This window comes from Pleurodeles waltl, chromosome 3_2, assembly GCF_031143425.1.
Source record: "Pleurodeles waltl isolate 20211129_DDA chromosome 3_2, aPleWal1.hap1.20221129, whole genome shotgun sequence".
Classification (NCBI taxonomy): domain Eukaryota; kingdom Metazoa; phylum Chordata; class Amphibia; order Caudata; family Salamandridae; genus Pleurodeles; species Pleurodeles waltl.
In genome coordinates this window covers 29,791,248-29,812,836 of record NC_090441.1, presented here as the reverse complement: position 1 = coordinate 29,812,836, position 21,589 = coordinate 29,791,248, and the positions used below count along the sequence as shown (strand labels likewise).

Below are 21,589 nucleotides of genomic sequence, written 5' to 3'. Positions count from 1 at the left end.
TCGAAAAGCTGGAAGCCATTGCACATATGCCATTCTCGAAGAGGAAGAAAGACATCAGGGCATTCTTGGGTTTAGTAGGTTACTACAGACGCTTTATTCCCCATTTTTCCACGATGGCAGAACTTCTGACAAACTTGCTAAAAAAAACGTGTCCCAATACCTTTGGTAATCTGTCAGTCTCTGAGTTACGTAGTTTTGACAGTCTAAAAACCGCTCTCACTTCTGCACCTGTGTTAAGTTGCCCTGACTTCCAAAAACCCTTTGTGCTACTGACAGACGCCTCGGCGGTGGGACTTGGGGCGGTACTGTCCCAACCCCTGACGGATGGTAACTTACACCCCCTCTTATATATCAGCCGGAAACTTTTGCCACGGGAAACACATTATCCGGCTATAGAGAAAGAATGTTTGGCCATTAAATGGGCCATCGAATCCCTCAGATACTATCTATCTGGCCGTACCGTCACCCTGGTTACTGATCATGCTCCTCTGACCTGGCTCGCCCGCAATAAAGACACCAACCCCCAAATTCTCTGCTGGTTCCTCTCCTTACAGTCTTTTTTGTTTCAGGTTCACCATCTCCCGGGTAAACAAATGGTAACTGCAGACTTTCTTTCCCGGTATCTGGCGTCTGGGCGTCCCGACTGGCCGCTCTCTAGGGGGAGTGTATGTGACGGGCTAGCTTCTGATCGCCCGCACATGGCCCGGTCTTGTGCTGACTCTGCCTCTGACGACCTCGACCTTGTCAAACTCTCGCCCCGTGATTGGTGGGACGATCGGTGGTGGCGGGCTGCCGGGAGGTTAAAACTGCCACAGTCAGAACATACAAGTGTCGGTGGTTTGGAAGCGGTGGGAACACGAACAAGGAAGGAAGAAGACGAACGACCACAGGAGGAGAAAGACGAACGAACACAGGAGGAGGGGGACGACGGAACGCAGGAGGAGGAAGACGAACGACCACAGGACGAGGAAATAAACAGAAATAGCAACTCCAATCATCCCCGTGAGAAGCCTGCTGAAGGAGCCAGGCGAATCCCACGAAGGCAGGCAACCGGGAGGTCGGAACGAGTGAACCCGCCACACTTCCGGAGAAGCGTGGCACTTCCAGGTGCGTGGGATAACGGACTTGGGAAGTACGAGTGAGAGAGAGAAAAAGAGAAAAGAGGAGAGCGGACAAAAGGGGGGGGGAGGAAGGAGTGAGAGAAGAGCACGGGCACAAATAAAGGGGGTGGGGGGGAACGCCACCATTAAGTACAAGAAAGCACTATATTGAGCATATGTCACATCAAAGGCACAGCGCACATTAGCACTAAAGGGTACCAGAAGAGAGAGAAGGCTGAAGCAATAGCCGATGGGCAAACGAAGTGTGTGAGGACCGCACCTAGTCGTAAGGAAAACAGAGGAGTGACAGATATCGAACGTCGAGAGAACAGAAAGGAGAAGAGATAGAAGAAAGATAGGGAAACTACATCCATTGAAACACAGACCACTTACCTCATGTATCTTATTCTCTCCACATGTGCCTCCCGGGGATGCCTGTGAGATAAGGAGAAAAGAGAGAAGACCAGAACCCGAAAGGATACAGCCATACCACCCATCATACATGGAACGCAAGAGAAAAAACCTACCTTCACGTACCCTTACCAGTTACCAAACAACTTAATAAAAACACTTGTACATAGACTAAGCGAGTTCTGAGTGATCCTTCCGGACCAACCCGGTCACAAGCCCCTTCCTCCAGGTCAGGGGGAATACCCTAAACCTGGCCTTCCAATCCATGGTCTGTACCCTTAGATTGCATTGGGGTCAAGGGTGAGTCTCTTCCTCCCCTGCCCCTACTCTCAGGGTTCTGCACCCCTCCTCAGGGAGAGTACCCCTTGAAATCACACCAGGGGGTGATTGGGCAAACCACCCCCCTTTTCAGATCAGGTTTTACCCCCTGCTCTATTCAGGGTAAAAGAGAATCACCCTCAGCTAACCACTGCTTACCCCCTTCGTAGCTTGGCAGAGCAGTAGGCTTAACTTTAGAGTGCTAGGTGTAAAGTATTTGTACCAAAACACACAGTAACTTAATGAAATCACTACCAAATGACACAACACATGTTTAGAAAAATAGAGAATATTTATCTAAACAAAACAAGACCAAAACGACAAAAATCCACAATACACAAATCAAGTTATCAATTAAAAAGCAAAAAGAGTCTTTATGTAGTTTAAATACACACTAACACTATTATCGTGAAAATGTACCTTGGGTGCGTCAAAAATAACCCTGCACAGGTGAGTGTGCATCAAAAAGGGCATGCGATGCGTCGATTTCACTCACAAGCGAGACCTAGTGTTGTTTCTCCTTTCATCGGGTCAGGGCGCGTCGTTTCTTCCCTCCGCAGGAGAGCAATGCGGCGATACGGTCAGCACTCTCGGGTCTGGGCAGGCCTTGTGTTGTTTTTACACGGCCAGCGGTAGTTGCGTCAGAAATCCAGCCGCACGATGATTAAAAAACCACACAGCACGGGTTGCAATCTCACCAGCCTCTGTCAGCGATGCTGCATGTCGTTTCTCCAGCTCCGTGCATCGATTCTTCAGTCACGTTGCAGGCAAGCTTCGATTTTCAGCCGTGATGCGGGCGGCGCGTCAATTTCACAGCTGCTGATCGGAGTTGCGTCGATCTTTTCACCGCATGGCGTTCTGTGTGTGGATTTCTTCCTCTTAGGCTGCAAGCTTCTCCTTTCAGGGTCACAGGAACTGGATGGGCACCACAGGGCAGAGTAGGAGTCTCTCCAGAGTCTCCAGGTGCTGGCAGAGAGAAGTCTTTGCTGTCCCTGAGACTTCAAACAACAGGAAGCAAGCTCTAAATCAAGCTCTTGGAGATCTTCACAAGATGGAAGGCACACAAAGTCCAGTCTTTGCCCTCTTAATCTGGCAGAAGCAGCAACTGCAGGATAGCTCCACAAAGCACAGTCACAGGCAAGGCAGCTCTTGTTCCTCAGCTCTTCAGCTCTTCTCCAGGCAGAGGTTCCTCTTGGTTTCCAGAAGTGTTCTAAAGTCTGTGGTTTTGGGTGCCCTTCTTATACCCAATTTCTCCTTTGAAGTAGGTCTACTTCAAAACAAAGTCTCTCTTGAATGTGAAATCCTTGCCCAGACCAGGCCCAAGACACTCACCAGGGGGTTGGAGCTGCACTGTGTGAGGACAGGCACAGCCCTTTCTGGTGTAAGTGACCACTCCTCCACTCCCTCCTAGTACAGATGGCTCATCAGGAAATGCAGACTACACCCCATCTCCCTTTGTGTCACTGTCTAGTGTGATGTGCAACCAGCCCAACTGTCAAACTGACCTAGACAGGGAATCCACAAACAGGCAGAGTCACAGAAATGGTATAAGCAAGAAAATGCTCACTTTCTAAAAGTGGCATTTTCAAACACACAATCTTAAAAACAACTTTACTAAAAGATGTATTTTTAAATTGTGACCTCAGGGACCCCAAACTCCACATGTCCATCCGCTCCCAAAGGGAATCTACACTTTAATCATATTTAATGGTAGTCCCCATGTTAACCTATGAGAGGGACAGGCCTTGCACCATTGAAAAACGAATTTAGCAATATTTCACTCTCAGGACATATAAAACACATGACTATATGCCCTACCTTAAACAGACACTACACCCTCCCCTTGGCTCTACCTCGGGCCTACCTGAGGGGTGCCTTACATGTAAGAAAAGGGAAGGTTTAGGCCTGGCAAGTGGGTACACTTGCCAAGTCGAATTTACAGTTTAAAACTGCACACACAGACACTGCAGTGGCAGGTCTGAGACATGATTACAAAGCTACTTATGTGGGTGGCACAACCAGTGCTGCAGGCCCACTAGTAGCATTTGATTTACAAGCCCTGGCACCTCCAGTGCACTTTACTAGGGACTTCTTAGTAAATCAAATATGCCAGTCATGGATAAACCAATCAACAATACATTTTACACAGAGAGCATATGCACCTTTAGCACTGGGTAGCAGTGGTAAAGTGCTCAGAGTTCAAAAGCCAACAGCAACAGGTCAGGAAAAATAGGAGGCAGGAGGCAAAAAGATTGGGGATGACCCTGTATAAACTCAAAAGTCTAACACCCCAAAATATGTAAAATGTAAAGAGTATCCATTGATTTCTTTCATGCCATTTCTATCATTCAGCTTGTATTGTTTACAGACTTTGGTCAGATGGTCTGCTGCAGCTGCAATTATGTTTATCGGTGCTGCAGACGCCCGTTTCAGCCATTTTTCTATTATATATTACTGTTTGGATGTTTTTTTTTAACCGGACACTGAAATAGATCAGAGAGCTTTACAGACACATGCTACATTGTACAGGTATATGTAATTTGGCACTCTTAGGTAACAAGGGTCTCAGATGTGAGGCTCATATCTGTGCAAACCTGCTACGTTTAGACAAAATAAAGCGTGTCTGCTTCTGCTAAAGGCCAGTTAGGGCAGGACTGTGCCTACTGGGGCAGGAGCAAGTCTGATTTGTCTACGGCTTGCCCCTCTCTGGCGTGACATGGGGTGAAAAACGATGGTCTGCAATGTGACGTGAGTAATAACCAGCAGGTGAGAATATTTAAAGCACACCATCACGTTTTTGTTTGTATAAGTGATAAACCATATGCACCCATGGCTATGCCCAGGCATGGGTCCTGCACTCACTTGGACACAGGACTGTGGCTGCATCTGGTTAATGAGGCCCAACAAGGATGAAACCAGTCTGGGACTGTTTGTGTTCCCATCAGTTTAGTACAAAATTTTGCAATAAGTGTTGGATCAAGATGGTTTTGTCTATGACTGGCGCCCGTCTAGTGTAGCATAGTGGCCAAAAAACAATGGACTGTAATGCGGCACAAGCAATTACCACTGGCTTAGATTAACTCTAGCCTTCCACTTTTCACTATTTTCTTTTTTAAAGGGTCCTCACATTGGATGAGACTGACAGAGTTATGTGTCAGGCCAACTACTGAAACACCATAAACACTGGTTGCAGATCATCAGGTGGAGGTGCACAGGCAGAGGTGTTTTCATTGCATACTGACGATGCTGGCTGTGGTGTAGGTCTGGACTGAAGAGCATTGGAACAAGGTGTAGCCCGTTGCTGCAAGAAGTCTAGATTAAAGCCAGGGTAAACATGGAGTGATGGCTGCTAGGAAGTTGGGTCAGGAGAGAGTCCATCAAACATTATCTATAGAGGAAGAGAAACAGGCATATATGTAAGGCAGTTGAAAAAATAGAACACTCTTTGTATGAGTAGATTATTAATAGAGGTGGGTGACTACCCACCCCAGGTATAATCACAACCCTTGTCAGGGTGAACCCTTAAAGCCACTAAATTAACTTGAGCTCAACCTCTTTGTAGCTATGGCACAAAGTAGACAAGCTTACTTTAGGGCAATGAATGTATTCAGTGCCATCACAGTAATAAAGTCAAAATTAAAAACAATAAATATCCAAAAACTAATTTAGAATGTGAAGTAAACTTTAATAAAGAAAATTACAACAATTCAATAAGGGGAACAAGATATGAATTTTCAAAGTTGTAGGCATAAATAGTGGGTGCATTTTGAGGCTGACCACGATGGAACATAGTTTGGATACACCAACCAGCTTTGTTCTGGTCAAAAATGTTACCTTCTGACGTACTCCTTTAAGGCCCAATCCACTACGGGAGTGCATTTCTAATGCCCCCCAGGACCTTATAAGAGGCATTAAGATACTCACAGGGTGTCACACAGGGGCCAACAGCTAGAGCCAGTCCAGGTTAAGTTGCCACTGCTCACATGGGCAGTTGCAAGGAAAGGCCTTTTGTAGCCTTTTGTATCCCTGTAGGTTGAACAGAAGGCCAGCCCTGTGTATTTGTCCATGATACAAGAGGAAGCAGGTCCAGTTCTTCAGGGCTCTTCTCATGTCACAAGCAGCAGGTCCAGTCCTCCTCTTTTGTGCTTCAGGTCCATCTGTGTCCTGAGGTGGGTGCCTCGAAATGCCATATGTATGCCTAGCATGAACTAGTGGGTGGGAATGGTTAGGGTGTGCACACCCTAACTAATAGGATAAATGTTCCAAGAACCAAGGATGCCCACTTTCGGCCTTTTTAAGATGGCAAACGACTTCGACTAATGTGCTCTGAGGGCTGTGTGTGTGTGTGTGTGTGTGTGGTGAGTGTACTATGGTAATCTTGGTGTCCTCCCATATCTAACACCAAAATCCAGTTTGAAGCAGCCACTGTACTGCTAAAACACAGAGACAGAAAGTCTGGTAGGACAAAAGTGGGGTTTTTCAGCAACCAGACAATAAATATACAAGAATTGTCTTGGTATCCTGTTACCTTCCTTTCAAGTATGCCCCAAGTGTTAAGTATAAAACCCAAAGACAAAAGTCTGGTGAGACAAAATCAAGGTTCTCCAGCAATCTGACAGTAGATGCACAAGAATTGTCTTGGCAACCTGTTCTCTATCTTTCAAGTGCCCCCCCAAGTGATATATGTAAACCCAGCAGACCTGTCAAAGCAGGATTACATACTTCAGTAGAATGTGACACTGTGTTGTCAAAAAGGATGCCCATAGACCCCAGCCTGCATATTCTAGGAGGTTCAGAGCAGTCACCTCTGCTCATTCAGGTCAGCCTATGATTTGATCCTGAGAGGCATTTCACTCTTATTCAATGCTAATCACTAGCTGACAGAAGCAAATCAGCATCCAGGAACTTGAGTCAGCAAAAATGTAACATCATAAAAGTTACTTTTTATTAATATTTGGTACAAATCAGATTTCACCATTGAATTGAATTTTTACTGACTATTAAAAATAGTTGTTTAATTATTTTTCTAGCTATTCGCTTTCCTGTGTTAATTTACAGTATTAGGATTTTAATCCGAACTCTGGCTTTCTCTAAGGGCAGCTAGGTCTGCCACAAGGAAAGATAGCTTTTGGGTGCTAATCATTGTAAGATATATTAACATTAAGTTTCTACATGTCCTACTTTTAAATACCCTGCACTCTGTCTTGTGGGCTATAAGGCAAACATAGGGGTAATTTATGAATATTTAAAAGCGAGGCTTTGACTTGTCAAAAGGGTTTATTTTTCACATGTTGACTTTTAGTGTTGGCACTGCTACATTTAGGCTATACTGGTAGGCCTGAAACCATGTTTTATATGCCACTGTGGAGGGTGACACAATAGATGCTTCAGTCCACTAGTGACTTTAACTTACAGACCCTGGCTACACTTTGTGCTATATACTTGAGAATTATAGGTAGGTTGAGTATGCCAAGTAGCAGTATAGCAAATTCAACATGCTCAAAGGAGGAGCACATGTACTTTATCACTGATTAGCCGTGGTAAAATGCACAGAATTCTGTAACCAGCAAAAACAGTTAATACAGAAATGGGGGGGCATTGCGCAAAAAGTGGTCATTTGCTACACTCTGTGAAACGAAACTTTCTGTATATTGAGACATGTCTGAAACACAAAAGGGTTGGAGGATGATTAGACAAGCATAATGGTGAGAAAGCAAGCAGGCAGAGAGCAGGCTTTCTCATACCATATATGAATGCCTCACCGATGGAGAGACTGAACTGAGATTTATGAGAAGAATGCAGGGCAGAGAAATGTGGTGCTGAAGAGATGCTAGCGTGCAGGGAGAGAGAAGGGCCTGGTAGGAGGCGCTGAACGGTCTGGTGAAGAGGTGTTGCATTATGGAGCATTGATGGCAGATTCAAGGGTGGCTCCTCCATAAGGGTGGAGGAGTGTCACCCCCTCCACCAGCAGCAACCGCTGCAAATCCTTTCACAAGGAAGGGATAATGCGTTCATTATCCCTTCCTTGTGAAAGGGGCAGGGCATTGAGGGTGACGAGCAGAGGAGAGTGCACTGTGTACTCCCCCTCACAGTGCATGTGTGTTTGGCCGGCCGTCTTGGCTCCCAGTCTGCCTGGAGCGCCGTGGCTTTGAGCAGCATCAGGATTGTCCGCAGCGTGCGAGCGGAGGTAAGTTTTTTAAAATTGTATTTTATGTTATTAATTCCCCACATCACCCCCCAATCCTGCACTCCGCCCCAGAAAACCACACGAGCCGCGACTGGGCAGATTGAGTGCTGGACCATGAATACATTAAAAGTATTAATATATTCTGCTTAGTATTATTACTGGTAAACATAATGTTCAGCAGCTTGCGGCAGGACGTGGAGTTAGGAGGCATTTTTTAAAGAGGATAAACTGTGGTTTACTTTGATCTTTTTTTTGCAGATGTCCAACATGATAATCTTTTTGAAATAGAAAGGTATACGAATAACTCCGCTAACCGGCCAAATTCTGGATACATTGGCGTCCTACCTGATGGGGACAGCGACTATGATGACGCAATCATACCGCCCAGCATCCTCTATTAAGGAGCCACGTGACTGTTGCATGCGCAGTTTCACTCCTGGCACGTGGCACGTGGGGACGCGTGCATGTGCATCACTGACTCAGAATAGGCTTGGGTACATATTCTTACCCTGTGAGTCGTGTGCTTTCATTCGCTGATATGCAGATCGTGTGTGGACTATGCAAACAATATAGTATCAGGACCTTCATTTATTTGCTTGCGTGGCTGTGTGTTAGTGGTGAGCTACACACAGCAGGAAACCATGACCATCTCTGTAAAATTTACAGAGGACGAGGAGATGGCCCCAAAGTACGGAAACGCAGTCAAAAAATAATTTAGAGGCTCTTACTGTTAAAAGTGTGATCTTTGGCTGTAAATGTTGTATTTATATTTCTACTTTGGCCAGTAAATGTGATCTATAGTAGATATTTTTCACTTTGTAATTACAATGTCTGAGTATTGCACGTGGCTTTTCCACTTGACCAAGTTTTCCATTGGAAAAAATTGTGTGAGCCTGGACTGTTGACTTTATCTTCTTGTGAGGCAATGCCCACATCCTTGCAAAAACAAATGGGAAGCCATTGGTATTGGGCAGAACGCTGGTGCTGTGTATAAATTAAACAGTTTACGTTTCTATTGAAAATACATTAATGGTCATGAAAAGTAGCTTAGAAACACATTCAGCAGTTTTACCAAACACAACCGCACTTTTTATCGACAAACCAAATAACGTCATCTTTTTATATCTTATTGCACTTTAAAAAAAAGTGTGTTTATGCTATGTCACTACCTATTATTACTATGCCTTGTTGCGCTACTAGATTCCATTCAAATTGTGTGTAACATTCTTGGAAATATTAATGGAACTCACACGCCTTTTTCTCGAATATTCAGTATATTTGTAAAGCAAATGTGTACCGAAACGTGTGCTTAAATATAAAGGCAATATTCTAGTGACTCCTAGTGAATTACATATTCCACAGCAAGGAACACCCACTTTTTCCAACAATACTTACAAACGTCTGTGGAATTTTCAGTAGAATTTCTCTATGCTCAAAAGCCATTGATTATTAGAATCCACCAATGATTGGATAGTTTTAGAAACACATCTTGGTGACAAAAATATCGCTGGAAACGTTGTATTTTTTGTACCTTTTATATATAAAAGCTATATTTTACTTGCGCACTTTAGAAATTGTAGACCCGCTTTTTTGTACCTTTAATTACTTTCCAAATTCCTTAATCCTTTCGAGTGTTGTATTGTTGGATTATGTCAAATTTTGCAAAACATTTTTAGAGGCACATGGACAAGGCATACCTTTTATTCACTGCTTATACAATAACTACATGGTATATTAAGAGAAATAGAATTATTCTCTTAAGGGTGTGATTTTGTATTTTATCCCTGTAATGATGATTTTAGCACTTTAATATTTTATGATATATGTTACATGCGATTACTGTGCCATAGTATGAAGAAATTATGGATTTATCTTGCTGAGTTACGTGTTTGTTGGAAATGGCCTTTTCTGCAGGGTTATCCCCAAACCATTTGCCTTTTCTCCTCCTATTTTTCTGATCCTCTTTTTGTTGGCTTTGGGACTCTGGAGACTTTACCATTGATAATCAGTGCTAAAGTGCATTTGCTCTCTCCCTTACAACTTGGAATAATTGGGTTACACCTGTTTGCGCATTTAATTTACCTGTAAGTCCCTTGTAAAATGGTATTTCATATACTGAGGGCCAGTAAATTAAATGCTACTAGTGGGCCCACAGCACAGATTGCGCCACCCACAGAAGTAGCCTTTCAAACCTGTCTCTGTCCTGCCACTGCAGGGCCTACATGCGCAGTTTACTGCCAAACTGACTTCGCAAGTCAAGCTACTTTTCAAAGCCTAAAGTCCCTTTTTGCTACACTTAAGTGACCCCTAAGGTAGGCCCTTGATAGCCCTATGGGGAGGGTGCTGTGTATGTTAAAAAGGTAGGACATAAGTCTTTATGTACTACATATCCTGGTGGTGACAAACAGCCTATTTAGTTTCTCACTACTGTGAGTGCTGCTCCTCTCATAGGTTTGCATTGGAAATTGCCTAATATATGTCTAAGTGGTAATTTCTGATCCATAAGGAGTGGCGTGGGCATGTTTAGTATGTTTGGAATGGTAGTGAAAAATCCTGCTTACTGGTGTAGGTGAATTTTATATTATATTACTATTTTACAAATGCCACTTTTAGAAAGTGGACATTTCTCTGTACATATAACTCTAGTGCTTAGCAGCCTCACTCCAATCCATGTCTTGGGGAGAGTGACAGCTCCACTTGGTGCATACTTTCCAGACAGCCATCACACAGTAGGGGCTGGGTTTGCCAGAGGAGGCATCCGCATACTGATAGCCTTCCTGGGATGGGGAAGGGAGGGCCATTCACATCTTTCATATGAATAGGCTGTGTCCTGCCCTCACACAATGGACTGATTACCCCCACTGATGTCTGAGACAGGGCTGGGTTGAATGGGTGTTGTGCTTCAGTTTAAAGGGTTTGTTTGAAGTTATCCCTTGAACAAAGGCCTTTCTGAGTATATGTAGAGGGGCTGTAGCCCCCTGATTTTAGAGCACCTTTGGAACAAGGACCAAACCTCTGTCAGAAGGACTACTGGACTGCACAAATAACTCACCTAGACTGCTCTTCTGTTTGTTGCCCTGCTGCCTGGTGTCTCCTGGTTGGTGTAGGAAGCTGGCCTGGTGTGTGGAGGTTACTTGTTCTTTTTTGTTCTGTGTTCTGGTGAGGGCAAAGATATGCCCTGGGATCCCCAGCATTGCTGCATTGGCCTCCAATTCCACTTCAGCCCAAGCTGGAATCTCCAAGTCGTTACCTAGCAGACCTTATACAGGAAGGTCAGAGGATACCACAACTCTTTTAGGGCCATTAACCCCCCAGCTGAAATCAATAACTGCCATGGGGGGGCACAAAGTGTTAATATGAGCATCAGTCACTTGGTATGTGTGACCAAGGAGGCACCAGTTTTTCAGTCACCATAGTGACACTGGCACCTGTGTCCCTGTAGGCCTCAGCCCCAACACCGTTTATCAGGGGATGCTGCCAGTACTTACCCATATTAGGGGGACAACTAGCAAGGGTGGCGAAGTCAGTGCCCACACCAGAGACCAAGACAGCCTCAGTAGTCTCTCTCGCTAGCCCAGATCCCACTACAGTCCCTAAGGTGAGCCCAGCTACACTCTGGGACTGACTACTGTTAGTAGTCCCACTACTACTGCTATTGCTGGGGCACTAGGAGTAGAAGTGGGGTTAGTAGTGGTGAAAGGCTTGGTGCCTTTCTTAGGACAGGAGCTGTTTCTGCCTTTTTTTCTGCAAACATAGCACCAAGGTTTTTTGAAGTTAGAGGAAGAGGAAGATGAAGAGGATTTATTCCCAACCCTAGAGGAGTTTTGTGGGCCTGATGAAGACTCATTACTTTTACCTTTGCCCCGCCCTTATCCTGATACATATCGGCTTCCTTCTTTTTGTGGTCACACCCTGTGTGAGTTCTCCTACTCACTGTGGTACGGACCTATTTGTATGTATTCTTTCCCAATTCTTGGGGAAAAGTCAGATCAGAGTCCATCAGACACTGTTATTTAAAATATGCTCTCTTAGAATGAGATTATACAAGCCCTGATAGTCACTTACTTTGCTCCCATGCAACCAGCCTTCCAGAGCTTTCACAGAACAGTCCACAAAATCTACCCAATCTTGGGAAGACTCTTTCTTGGTCTATCTGAACTTTAGATCAAACCCTTCTAACAGTGCTGCCTTCAAAACTTTGTGATTGTCTTCATCCTCTTCTCTGACAGCGAGGAATCTGTCTCTGCCTTTGTCAGAGAAGGAGAGCCACAAAATTGCTGCCCACTGTCTTTGGGAGACTCTCTGTACCTTACAGGCCCTCTCCAAAACAGCAAACCACATATGGATATTATCTCCCACCTTGTAAGGTGGGACTATCTTGTTCAGGTTTCTAGAGTCAAAAGAGTCCACCTTGACCTTGGTGTCCCTGAAACTGAAAGTGCTGCCACCATGGGGTACTAACCCCAAACCCTTCCTTTCTCTCCACTGCCAGAGCCTCCCTGTTTAGGTCAAGCTGTTGCTGCTGCAGCCTCCACTTAGCCTCCTCCAATCCCAGTTGTCTCAATTCCCTGTTTAGGGAATCCTCTCCTGAAATAGAACAGTGGGTCCCCTCAGATACTGAGGTTAAGTGACAGTTAGCAGAGGAGGACCTATTCCTCCTACTGGGGACCCTCTGAACCAGGCCTCTAGGAGTAAAGGTGCCCTTACTAGTGTGACCCCCTTCTCACTACCTACTAGGCTTCTGGCAGGGCTGTGAAGTTCCCAAGTGTGTGCCTGATCTATCCTATCTAGGATTGGTGAACCAAACTCTTCTTCCTTTTCCTCCTCCTGGCTATCATCAGTATCATGATCAGCCTGGAAGAATAAGCCCAGAAGCAGACTCTTGTTGGGATTCCTCCCAGTCTTCAGTTTCTTAGAGGCCCACATCCCCCCAACTCTTGAAAAGTTAGACTCTCATACTGAGAGTCCAGGGCCTGAGAAGTGTGTTCTGCTGAATACATGATGTCTAGCTAGAGTGGTGTAGTTGTCCCTAACTACTCTAACACTAGGATCCTAGCAAAGTTTGGAGAAAGGGCTATGCCAGACCCCTAGCTTACCCAAACTCAGGAGACTAGAACCCTAACACTAAGTGTAAAGTGTACCTACAATTAGTAATGGCTTATCCTGTGGAGAGTGGTAAGGCAATTGCAAGTGTCTTATGCCATCGCTGCCACCAATGTAGGAAGCTGCCCTGGTGTGTGGCGAGCACCTATGGTGTTATCAACTGATACCAGGCCCAGGTATACCCTATTAGTGAGGTGTAGGCAGTGTCTAGGAAGCCAGGGCTGTCCAGGGGTAGCTGTGGATGAGCAGCCAAGACTTATCTAGGAGACATGCAAAGCATATGCAATACCACTACAGTCACACGGCAGTCACACACATGAAAGAACCACACAGTGTTATAAAAATAAAGGTTCCTTATTATGGTAACACAATTACTAAAATACTGTATAGGCAATTCTCCACTAGAAGGTGAGTAAACACACTATTTACACATTAGAAGTCAGGGATTGACATAGAAAGTAATAGAAAACAATGAAATAACAGAAAATAATGGAGACCCTAGGGGGAGACCAAACCATATACTAAGTAAGTGGAATGTGAAAGTCAGTCCATGTGAGAAGGTAGCCCCTTTTTAGCATTGTTATCCCCACTTTTGGCCTGTCTGTGAGTGTATGTCAGTGTGTTTTTACTGTCTCACTGGGATCCTGCTAGCCAGGGCCCCAGTGCTCATAGTGAAAACCCTATTTGTCAGTGTGTTTTGCCTGTCTGACTGGGATCCTGCTACTCAGGAACCCAGTGCTCACAGTTTGTGGCCTATGTGTATGTTGTCTGTAGTGCTTACTGTGTCACTGAGGCTCTGCTAATCAGAACCTCAGTGCTTATGCTCTCTCTTTGACTTTAAATTTGTCACTATAGGCCAGTGACTACATATACCAATTTCAATTGGCATACTGGGCCCCCTTATAAGTCCCTAGTAAATGGTACCTAGGTACCCAGGGCATTGGGGTTCCAAGAGATCCATATGGTCTGCAGCATTTCTTTTGCCACCCATAGGGAGCTCAGACAAACCTTTACACAGGACTGCCATTGCAGCCTGAGTGAAATAATGCACACGTTATTTCACAGCCATTTTTCACTGCACTTAAGTAATTTATAAGTCACCTATATGTCTAACCTTCACTTGCTGAAGGTCAGGTGCAAAGTTACTAAGGGGGAGGGCACCCTTACACTAACAAAGGCGCCCCCACATAGTTCAAGGCCATTTCCCCAGAATTTGTGAGTGCGGGGACACCATTACATGTGTGCACTACATATAGGGCAATACCTATAGGGAAGCTTCACAATGGTAACTCAGAATATGGCCATGTAACATGTCTAAGATCATGGAAATGTCCCCCCCATTCCAAATCTGGTATTGGGGAGCCAATTCCATGAATCCTGGGGGCTCCACTATGGACCCCCAGTACTGCCAAACCAGCTGTCTGGGGTTTTCTCTGCAGCTACAGTTGCTGCCACCCCATAGACAGTGTTCTGCCCTCCTGGGGCCTAAGGAGCCCCCAGAGTGCATAGACTCATACAACCAATATTGGGAACAGTATTGGGGTATGATTCCGGCGTGTTTAATACCAAACATACCCGGGTTCAGAGTTACCATTATGTAGCTGGACATAGGTAGTGACCTGTGTCCAGTACACAGGTAAAATGGCTTTCCCACACTTACAAAGTGCAGGAAAATGGAGCTGAAGTTCGTAGGGGTACCTCTGCTCATGCATGGGTGCCCTCACACACAGGTACTTGAACCCAGCCCTCTGGGCTAGGAGGGCCTGCCATAGGGGTGACTTACAGTGAACTGGTGCAGTGACCTGTAGTGTAATAATACGGTACATGCGCAGAGGCAAACTGTTTTTCTGATTTACATAGGGCCACAGCCATGCAAATGAAGGAACAACCTCTACAGTATAGATAGCGATAGTTCTGTATGTGGGCTGGCACTCTCTGTATTACAGAGCAGCCACACAAGCATCTGCAGTCCTTTCTGCAATAGTATAGTACCCAAGGGGGCACAAAAAATAGGGACACCCACTCATTGTTCCCTGGGGTCTCTCAAATGGGCATGGCCAAAGAAGCGTAACTGTATTAGAGGTGTGGCAATATAATTATGGGCAAAACTTGAAACATGCAAGCCAATTTCCTGTGCTCCGCACAACATGCCACTTGTGAGTTTTCTGTTACTGCATCCAGACATATCACACAACAAACATATGGCTAAAACCAGCCAGTCATATAGACTTTGTCAATGTTTGTACCACTAGCAGACAATTGAAATGTAACAATGATCTTGTTGTGAATAATTCTAATTGAAAACTTTCAATTCTGAAAATATGAGACTGTGAATTTAAACATTACTAAGGTCTGTGGCAGGGACAAGTGTGTAGCCAGAAAATCAAAATACCCGACACCTTGAAATAAAAGCTCTGATGGCACTAAGCAGGTGATGCAGTTGAGTTCACCCATCAGTAGAAAACAGGGATTTGCTCATCAAACTCAAAAATGACAGTTGCCTGGCCCTGGAAGTTACGTCCTCAATGACTGAGAGCCCTCCCCGGAACCCACGTAGGTGTTGGTGGATCACATGGGCTGTAAAATCATCTGAACATGTGTTAGCCGAGTGCCAGAGTTCTACCACGTGGTCAGGGTTATGCGCCAGCCCTCAGCGAATCAGAGACCCCCGGGAGAGCAGGTGTCCATGATGTGCTGTAGAGGAGTATTCCTTTTTTGAACAGTAGAATGCATATAAGGAGCCTCCTAAGAGGCCTATGCCAAACCTAAAAGCCCCACCCTAAAAGAGATTGTTCTGTCATATGAAGAGATACAACACCGTTATCAAAAAGGCAGCTGTCGGTGGATTAAACACTATTGATAGATATGATCATTGCCTAACACCATTGGTAGAGGATGAGAACAAGCAGAAGGGTTCCCCTAAAGATGGGGATTACGTTACTGGTTTTCAAGAGGACCTGTGCCATTGGCTTGAAAAGCTAAGCCTCAAGGATTTACCTCAGCTGACATCCCCTATTAAAGGCGATAGCAGCACCAGCGACTCCTCAGGCATTGAATTAAATGTTGCAAACAATTTCATTGACATGGAAGATGTTGAAGTGTCCATAGCCCGTCCTAACTCACTGGTCTATATAGATATGGGGTTTCTAGAGGAAACTGCTCTGGAGGCTTTTGGCGTGCAGCAGCTGCACGTTAACTCCTACGCTCATCATGCACAAATGGACCTATGCAACTCTGAAGATTTTCTGCCACCGAGTGCCACGAAAATGACGAGGTTAGTAAAAAAAAAAAACTCTATAGACACTTAACGTATGTAGCAATATTTTATTTTTAACTAATAGTTTGTCTCTCTTTCTTTTTTTAACTGTAGAAGGCAGCAGCAAAAAGAGCCATGGTAAAGGGGCCGCAGTCAAAGGTTAACGACGTAAATTTTTACTGCTCATGCTGTTCAAAACAGTCTGAAAGTTTCACAGGCCAAAACAAAGAGCTGCGTAAGAAACATGTTTGTATCTATAATAGCACTGATTTTAAAAAGGAGTCTCCTATGATCACATATGGCCTGTTAAAGGTTTTGCTGTAACTGTTGTGATAACTTGTGTCAAACGTGACTATTATTACTTCTGTAATGGTCATAAAATGACTCGCAGCAGGAGGCTCACAAGTGTCTATACGACTTGTACACATCAAGAACAATAGGCCATATTTGTAGCAGGCTAGACCCATCAAGGTATATAAACAGTTAAGGGTGGTGTATAGGCTGTCTGAGGAAAAGAAACTCTGATATGATTGAGGTCTTGTCAACAAAGCTAAAAGAGATTCTATACTAAAGTGAACCAGGTTCAAACTCAAGTGTTTGCAAGGGATGTGTACGTATTTTGATAGAAGTATGATAGAAAGGGTCATAGAAAGATGAATGTGCGAGATTTATTTTAAAAATAGAAGAATCAACTCATTAGCCCCACGAAGACTATTTAAAAAAATGCAGAGTCCGACAGTAGCGGGATCATTACTGTATTATTTAATGTTACATACTTACTCACTTTTAAGACTAGCATCAGAATGTTGCTGCGCAAGATGCCAATGAGTTGCACCCAGGGTATTGCCAGATTGGTATATGTGTTGATTAGACATAGAATAGCTGAAATACACATGTGAGCTGCCCACGGCGATGCAGTGTGACAGTCCTGAGTGTATTATCAAATGGTGTATCAATAAAAATATCAAAACTTGTGATGCTGAGGCAGATTAACGGCCTGGTCCCTAGTAATGTATGTAGCATATGTCATACTGTGTATACGTAGTGAAAAGACAGCAAACTGTCCAACAACAACAATAAGACGTGTACCAAGAAGCTGTAAAGTATGCCATGTTTATGTTTTGCTAACATTCTTTATTTTTAAGAAAATGTCCTTACACAAAACAAGCGTCTCTCATTTCATGGGTCGTAGAGGCTTGATAACATGTCGGTGTATTGGTTAAGGAAGCTTTATTATGATATAAGAGGGGTCGGTAGCTTCGGGAGCATCCGAAGCGCTGTTTAGAAGGGGTCTAGTTGAAAATGAGCCAGTAAACAGAGCGCTGGTGAACACTTGCTTATGTGGGGAAGAGGCATATTCACTCCACAAGCCAGCCAGGTGACATTTTAAGAGGAGACCTACCATCGCTACTGCGCAAACAAATTATCAATGGCAGGTGGACATGCTCAGTATTAAGGATTTAGCAAAGCATAATTACAGTGCTCAATATATATTAACGGTCATGGATGTATTGTCCAAGTACGCCTTTGCAGAAGTGCTAAGCAATAAAAGTGGGACTATCGCCACTGAGGCCTTTTAAGCCATCTTCAGGAAAGGTTGAACCCCTCAAAAACTATGAACAGATGCAGGAAAAGATTTTTTAAACAAATTGTTTTGAAATTATTAAAACAGCGAGCTGTTCATCACTTTGTAACGCACACCGAGGTAAAAGCAGCTGTTATAGAGCGTTTTAACAGAATTTAAAAGTTGAAGATATGCTATTTCATGGCATACAAGACCTGCTGATACATGGATGTTCTACAGGCTTTTATAGATGTTTATAATGCCAGTTACCATAGAAACATCAAAACATCTCCCACAGAGGTAACACCAGATAATTAATTAAAGGTGTGGAGAACGGTGTACATGAGCCTGGGGTCTTTACAAAGGGTTACCAGCAGACTTTTAACAACGAGATAATTATAGTGGAAAGTGTGGAGCTTAAAGAGGTTGTATATATTTATAGGTTAAAGGACTACGACAGGGAAACTGTGTTGGGCGTCTTTTACAAGGAGGAGTTACAAAAGGTACCTGATAATCTGCACACGGTGTACAGCGTTGAAAAGATTCTGAAAAGGAAAGATAGTAGAGCTACCAGGTAGGTCTTTGTTAAATGGAGGGGATATCCCTAGAAACAGGGTATTGGCCAACTCCCTGCAGGATGTGTGAGTACGGGGATGTCTTGCTGTAGACATCAAGATGGAAGCAATACCATTTTATATTACTCTGCCATCCAACACCTCGATTGACATGTTTCCCGACAATCACATCTCTAATTATACAATGAAATTGGCTAAACCTTTGGACCTGAAAAGGGATTGGAAGGTAGCCCTAACAGAAATCCAGTACCCTAGAATATGGAATACATTTTCAATGCTTGAGGTCAAATTTACTATAAAGCATGATCAGGATCCTTTGAGCATCTGTAGGAAGCTGGCTCTGTATATACTATACCAAAATGAGATATAGGGGGTCATTATGAACACGGCGTGAATCCCCGCTGTGTTCATGCTGGGGGTCTTATCACAGACCACCAGCCCCCTTGAGACCCCGCCAGCCGAATTGTGAACATTCTGCTGGGCCGGGAAATTGCCGACGGTTCCACATGGAGCCGTCGCCAATGCTGCTGTGCGGTGGGTACAGCAGCACCTGTCGCTCTGATCACGGCCCGTAAATCGGGCAGTGACTTGCGCGATGGGGCACTGAACAGGGGCCCTGCACTGTGCATGCCAAGTGCATGGGCAGTGCAGGGGCCCCAGGGGGTCCCTGGAGCACCCCTTCCACCAGCCTTTCCCTGGCAGGTGAACCCACCAGGGAATGGCTGGCAGAAAGAACAAGGGTTCTTTATCCGCAGGGCAGCCCTGATTGCAGCACTGCCCTGTCGGATGAAGAATTCCGCCATCATCAGGCTGCCTGTCGGCGGTAGTCTGGCGGTGGTGGAAGGCTGCCTGTAGCAGTCCCCACTGTCTTCATTATGTGGTGGTTAAGACCGAAATTTGTGGCAGAAATTTCCGCTGCCACCGGCATGGCGGTCTCGACCGCCAAGTTCATAATGAGGGCCATAGTGTGCACAGACACCAGGGGTTCCCCAGAGGCTTAACAGAGGCTAAAGTAGATAATACTAATGCTCTCTCTTGTGATAGTGTGGTCCAGCAGTTAGGGTTATCAGAGTGTAGTGCAAAGCATTTGTAGTACACACACAAACAATAGAAGAAGCACACACTCAAATACTTAACTCCAGACCAAGGGATTTAAAATATAATCTAATAAATATATAATATAATATAATACAATAAATATAAAACATATTTTCTTAATTTAGTTCTAGAGCAACAAGATTCAAGTTGCAGGTAAGTACATTAATAAATATGTATTTCACAGATAAGCAATATGACTTTGTTTGGAATCTGTAAGGTATAGAGTTTAAGAATAATTGGCAATAATCTGTTTTATAAATTGACAGTGCAATTTTCAGAAACAGTTCCTGGGGGAGAAAAGTTAGTACAATTAACAGGTAAGTACTTGACTTACAGTTTCGAGACAAGGCCACTCACCTGAGAAGCAGGATGTCTGCTGGGGCGATGGTATGCCCCTGGCCTCCTGGAACACCTCTCAGCACTTCCTGGTGGACACAGAAACCCCGGCAGGTGTCCCAAAAGGAAAGGGGGAGTGGAAGAGAAAGAGACAAAACACTGCCACGTCTTGCCGTTCCAACCAGGCACCTTGTATCTTCGGGGGGCAGGTCATTGTTGGCAGAGTGATAGTAGAGTTAGTGCACTAAACTTCCTTGAAACTGAATCTCTCTATCTGATATGGGCACAGGAGCGGTAGAGGAACACCGGGATGCTTCAGCACTTTTCTTGGATAGTAATAACTGTTGGCAAAATTACTAACACTGCATTACCAAAAACCCAAACCGAGCACCATAACAATAAGTACTGCAGCACTAGGGCTGGCTTCACAGCGATTCACTGTTGCACACTACAATTAGAACTGTGGTTGCACTTATCATGCACAAGAAAGATGAACAAGGGCATTAATTTTATCACATCTAACTTTCCTGCATGCATATGGTTAAACTAAAAGGAACAAAAACAATCCAAGAAATACAAATGTCCACTCTGGGTTCAGACAGTTAGGGTGGCACAGTTTGGTTTGGTTTCACTGTGTGTGTGAAAAACCCTTCAAAAAGCAATTTCCTCAAACCTGAAACACAGGCATGAATGACACAATTTAAATCCAGAGTTATGCTATTAGAGAAAGAAAAGTCACGTAAATGCTCTGTTAAAATTGCACTGTCACTTTTTGTAGTACTTGAGCTCAAGCAGATTTCCTGAAGCACATTTAGGCAAGTAACTACAATAATAATGTAGAATGTTCAGAAATGCATTTGTCTCTTCAAGATAAGCACTCTGCCAAAATACAAGGTCTGAAACACACCAGCTGTTCTAGGAAAGCGCAGTGCTCAAAGAACAAACTCCCAGGAGAATATTAGTCACTTAGCTGCAGTCTTTTCCGGAGTGCTGGAGGAATGCCTGGTGTAAGCTGGTACAGGAACGAAGAAAAGAATTGCCTCAAAAGTCGTGAACACGAGGATGACAGCAGGGGCTGGACTGCCAAGTCAGCTGCTGAGATCAGGAAGCAAAACAAAGCCAAGCAGGAAGGCATGCTTCACTCTGCTATTTCTAGCTAATCAGGAAAGCAGTTGAGTTTCTACATGTGGATGAGTAACCACACCCAATTAGAAGCACATGTCTACACCTGCTCACATTAGCAAACAAGGATTGGTAAAACAAGCATTGATAAAACCAATTGTGTAACACAGCACATTATGTTTACTTAGAAACATGACCGTTTAACCAAGAACAGAGATATGATTTAACCCTAATCCTTGGGGATGCTGACAGATAACGCAGGAGGCACCTTGGGGATTCCTGACACCCCCCAAATCCAACTGGGGAACCATAAATTAAAGTTCAAAGTGAAAGATGATTTGTCCATTAATCACACCACAAGGATTGAAAGGTTCAGTTGTCTAATCAAAGCACATCATGCCGCATGCATCTGTAACATCAAGAAAAGTTTCCAAGTCCATTGTGGGAAAGGCATCCATCTTTGTCCTCTTGTATGACTTTGCAATAAATAACAAACTGATTCCATCTTTACATTCCTTG

General features: G+C 44.3%; 1 protein-coding gene across 1 annotated transcript in view; it reads left to right on the top strand.

Annotated features, from left to right (window-relative positions):
* Nucleotides 1-9,729, top strand: part of SCIMP (SLP adaptor and CSK interacting membrane protein) — a 151,182-nt gene extending 141,453 nt beyond the window's left edge. Inside the window, exon 5 of the mRNA XM_069226666.1 lies at nt 8,275-9,729. Coding sequence (XP_069082767.1) covers nt 8,275-8,417 — 143 coding nt within the window. The 3' untranslated portion in view covers nt 8,418-9,729. The remainder of the gene's footprint in view (nt 1-8,274) is intronic.
* Nucleotides 9,730-21,589: the final 11,860 nt, after the last annotated feature.